This window comes from Furipterus horrens, unplaced genomic scaffold (assembly GCF_987537825.1).
Source record: "Furipterus horrens unplaced genomic scaffold, mFurHor1.1.pri manual_scaffold_8, whole genome shotgun sequence".
NCBI lineage: Eukaryota > Metazoa > Chordata > Mammalia > Chiroptera > Furipteridae > Furipterus > Furipterus horrens.
The window spans coordinates 108,784,196-108,788,552 of NW_028327178.1; the positions used below are offsets into that span (position 1 = coordinate 108,784,196).

Consider the following 4,357-nt stretch of genomic DNA (forward strand, 5'->3'; position numbering starts at 1 on the left):
TTCTCGTGCTTTGATAAATCCCATCAGTTTTTCCCTATAGGTTTCAAGTGTGCAAGAAAAAACCGACTACCGCAATTCAGTCCCTGTTCCTGTGACCGAGGGTCCCCACCGTGACTTTCACTCAGGCTGCTGGCCAACCAGCGCTCCCCTCGGGAGACCGGGGGCAGCGACGGGGCTCTAACCTGGGTTCTGCAACCCAGAGAAGGGGCAGCAAGCGCCCCAGTGACGGAGTCTCACTCTGTCAGTCAACGTCATGAGAAAGAGAACTTTCTACTTTGAGACATTTTCAAACTGTCTTCTGTATCTCCTTGGTCACTAGATATTAAACCTGCTTCGCCCACGTAAGAAACCTTGGTCCACACGGTCATAACCCTGGGGCGGCACGATGCCTATCAGGAAAGGACAAAGGTCAAAGGACACCAGCACCAACAGCACGAGGGAACCACACTTCACTTTATTGGCTCCGTGGATCGATCAGGGACAGGCCCTGCTCCCCGCAGGGTGGGGTTGCTCTCCGTCCGCCATGGCGTGTGCCCACACATCTTCACCTCGACAACAGAGCATCTTTCAAACTCTAACCAGGGTCTAGGAGGGAAAAAGAAAATGCAAAAGTTCTAGTCCTCTCTGTTTTCTTACAAACCCACCGTGAGGGGGGAGAACAGAGTCCTTACAATGAGCTCTGTGAGTGCGGCTTCAGGGCCCGGGGCTGGGGGAACCCTGGCTGAACAGGCCCCTACTTCCCTGCCGAGTCAAACCGAACACGCACCCAGCAAGTCTTCTTTGCTGTTGAGACACTAAAACCCTGAGCTGCTGGGGCGGGGCCGGATCCCCTGCAGGACACACAGCGGGCACGCAGGGCTTTATCCATGGAGTGGACACCACTTCCCGGCCCGAGGGGATCGCAAGGTCAGGGGAGCGAGCGCGACCAGCGAGCAGGGGCCGCAGGGAGGGCCGTGGCTTTGTTGGCTCACGCAGAGGCGGGTCCCATGACTCAGAGTTATGAGCTTAGCACAGAGCCCCTAGGACAAGGGCTGGATTCGGAACACCGCGGCTCCGGCTCGTAATAAAATATTGACTAATTCAAAATGAAAATGAAAAGTGCTTCGGGGACACAGTTCCAATAAGTAAAATTGCTCATAACCGCAAGCTGCCAAAGGATTAATATTTATTACGTTTCTCTGCTACTGCAGATTGGAAGCTTTTTAAACAGCAAAGCAAGGAAACTAAATCTGAAAAACGTCTCTGGTAAACTGCCTCGCTTGTCTTTGAAATAACCACGTCACAGACGTGGGTTGGACATCAAGCCCCTTCGGCAGGCCGGAGCCCAGAGGCCGACCCCCCAGCCGTCCGGTACTGCAGAGAAGGCCCCTCTCCACGGCCAGCACCTCAGGGAGGGCCACGGGCCGCGCGCTGAGGACACGGCGGGCCCACCGTGGGGTCTTGCCCATTCTCCTGCGTGACAGCCGGCAGGACCCTGGCCTGTCCCTGCGGCCCGCCCTTTCAGGCGGGGATCCGTGAGAACAGGAGCAGGGGTGCGGGGCCAGAAACACAAAGGGCTGTAATTTCGTGCCCCTCAGCTGTCACGCAACCCCACCAGCAGTTATGGGAACGGGAGGTGAGCCTCCAGGGTACGACTCTGTGCAGATGAAACAAGTTTAATGAGCACACGACGGCCCTCCGCCACGGCGCTGCTGAACGGGCTGAACACCAGCGGCGCCCGCTCGTGGGCCCTGCACACGGCCCCTGGGGCGCGCGCGGAACGCGCCTAACCCGCGTGCCGGAAGGTGTCACCCCGCCAACTCCTCCGTGTACTGACTGACCGAGCAAGGGACACCATTCAGAACTCGAATTACTCTGTCTTTTTGGAAAGTGCCCCGAATAGTGAGGCTTCAGCGCCTGTCCAGCAGCGAGCACTTACGCGTTATTCCTTCTTCACTCTCACGACCTTGACGCTGCTGCCGGAGGTCTTCTCGGCGTTCGCCTTGAACTCTGCTTTCAGCGCATCCCGCACGGCCTTGGCACAGATCTGCGAGTACCGGATGTAGCTGGGGGGACATGACAGGCGACACACACTGTGTTACTGACGGCCCCGCCATGTAGCTTGCGTTCTGGGTGGATGCTACACTGTTACAGAACTGGATGGAGAAATGCCTTAGTGCTACAAAGAATCCACCAAGAAAAACACTAGGATGAAATGTACCAGAGTCTTCACTGGTGTTACGATGGGTGGTCTTTAGTTTTTCTACTTTTGTACTGCTTTTCCTCTCTCATACATATTAGTTTAAAGTAAAAGATGCTTAGTTTCAAAAAAATCCCTCAGGAGAGGGCAGGAAATCGACCAAAATGTTAACGGAGTCTATAACATGAGGGATTGCCGCCCAATTTCTCTACTTCAAACTTTTCCTGTTATTATTCTTATAAGCATATATAATTAAGAGGAAAAAACGATTCTAAATGAAGAGTTCTTCCTCAGATTAAGCATTTAAAGGTGTTTCTGAGAACACTGGCCTGTCTCACAAGCCTGCCATTTAAAAGCACTTCCCAATCAAGGTTTCCAAATTGGACCGAGACGCCCTTTGAGAACATCATCAATTCCAGCCAAACACCCCACCGCCCGCTTCCTGTTTGGCGGACGGCCTCCCGTCAACATCTTATTTTCCAGGAGATGTCAGCTCGCTTTCTCCACGTTTTGAAAACAGGAAGCGGTGGGGGTGGGCGCTCCTGTCTGCTTTCCCGTGTCTCAGATCGGGGCTCTTTTTTTTTGGCCAAGAGGTAGGCGTTCCAGCGCCGGCTTCCAGTCTTACTAATTGGGTGACCTTCAGGCTGTTCCATCTTTTCAGCTCGTTTGTTCCCCGGAGAAACAATAGAATAAAAGAGACGCGTAATTACCCGCCGAGCGGCGGGGCAGGAGGAGGGGAGCCGAAGCGGGAGACGCGTGAGTCACCGCGGGGCTCACACAGTAGGCGCTTGGGAAGTGGCACCCGGCCCGGAGCGGGCCTTCTCCCAGCCCTGCGGAACTCGGGGGGACCCCCCAAGTCAGGCACGCGGGGGGCCTCGGGGGTCTCCCAGGTCCCCGCCCATGCAGCCGCCACCAGGAGGGGACACTGGATTCAGGCAGGTGACCAGGTGACCAGGGGCAGCACCGGCGCAAGGCACCCCGGCTGCCCGCCTGGGGGGCGGGTGTGACAGGTGACACAGGGGCCGGGACGCCTGGGTCTCCCGATGCACTGGGTGCCCCGTCCGCCAATGGGTGCCGCCCCGAGCTCCCAGGAGCCACGCCCCCTGCGCGCAGGGCTCTCTGCAGGTATGAGCAACAGAAGTTAATTCGGGGTGAAATACGAAGGGGATACCTTTAACGGGGCCCCCTGGGGACGCTGACAGTGGGCGCCTCAGGAGAACGCTCCCCAGTCCTCGCAGTTCCCAAGTTTTACGTCCCTGTCACTTTTACGAGTGTCACTAGTGTCACGAAAAGGGTAGCAGCCCCGCGCCTGGGAACAGCCGTCTCTGGAGAGCGTCGCGCCAGGTGCACAGCAGCACCCCGAGGCAGGCACGCGGGGCGGGCGCGCAGAGGGCCCACGAGACGCGCCTGCACCCCCGGCTGCGCCCGGCATCCCCGCCCCCACGGCCGCCATCTTGGTGCGCTCGCCCGCCGCCCCCGCCGCGCCAGCGTGACCTCCGACCCCGGGCCGCCCCGCGCCTCCCCGCACGCCCCTCCCGAGGCCGGGGGCCCACCTGAGTCCAGCCTGTCGCCAGTAGGCCACCATGATGCCGCGAGAGGTGGAGGGGGGGGTGTCCGACCGAATCGCGAGGACGCGTCAATGTCGCCTCAGCTCGCGACCCAGCGACCGGAAGGTCAGGCTGAGAAGCGGAAGGGGCGGGGCCCCGCACTGCCAATCCCGCCGCCACGGCGCCGAGAGCCAATAGGGGAGCGCGGCCCGGGCCGCGAGTGCCAATCCCCGGGCGGGCCGGCCGGCTATGCTTGCCGATTGGCTGGGCGGGCGCCCGTGTGCCGCCCCCCCCCACCCCCAGCCCCGCATCCCGGAGGGGCAACTGGGGCAAGAGCTGGAGGGGACGCGAGGCCACGTGGATCGGGGCGCGAGGCGCGAAGCCAGGACCGAGGACAGTGTCGGGGTGCACCCCGCCTCGGGGCTGGACGTGTTACTGAGAACACCCGGGTTACAGTGCACGAGGGAACGGGCCGGGCACCTTCCTGGGCCGCACGGCGGGGGCACAGTTAGGGAAGCGGGGACAAAAATGGGGACCACCAGGCCGGAGGCTCGGGAGGCCCCGAGGAACATGGGAACGTTGCGGCCGCGCCGCTGGGTCCCAGCCGGGGCAACGAAGTATATTTTTCGCC

At 60.0% G+C, this 4,357-nt stretch overlaps 1 protein-coding gene across 1 annotated transcript; it reads right to left on the reverse strand.

The window, feature by feature from the left end:
* Window positions 1-433: 433 nt before the first annotated feature.
* ATP5F1E (ATP synthase F1 subunit epsilon) lies at window positions 434-3,874 on the reverse strand. The gene is made up of 3 exons (XM_090286618.1): window positions 3,733-3,874; window positions 1,919-2,045; window positions 434-585 (listed from the first exon to the last, which is right to left on the reverse strand). Exons 1-2 carry the CDS (start codon window positions 3,762-3,764, stop codon window positions 1,922-1,924), a joined length of 156 nt encoding a protein of 51 aa, XP_090142744.1. The 5' UTR covers window positions 3,765-3,874; the 3' UTR covers window positions 434-585; window positions 1,919-1,921.
* Between the last annotated feature and the right edge of the window lie 483 nt (window positions 3,875-4,357).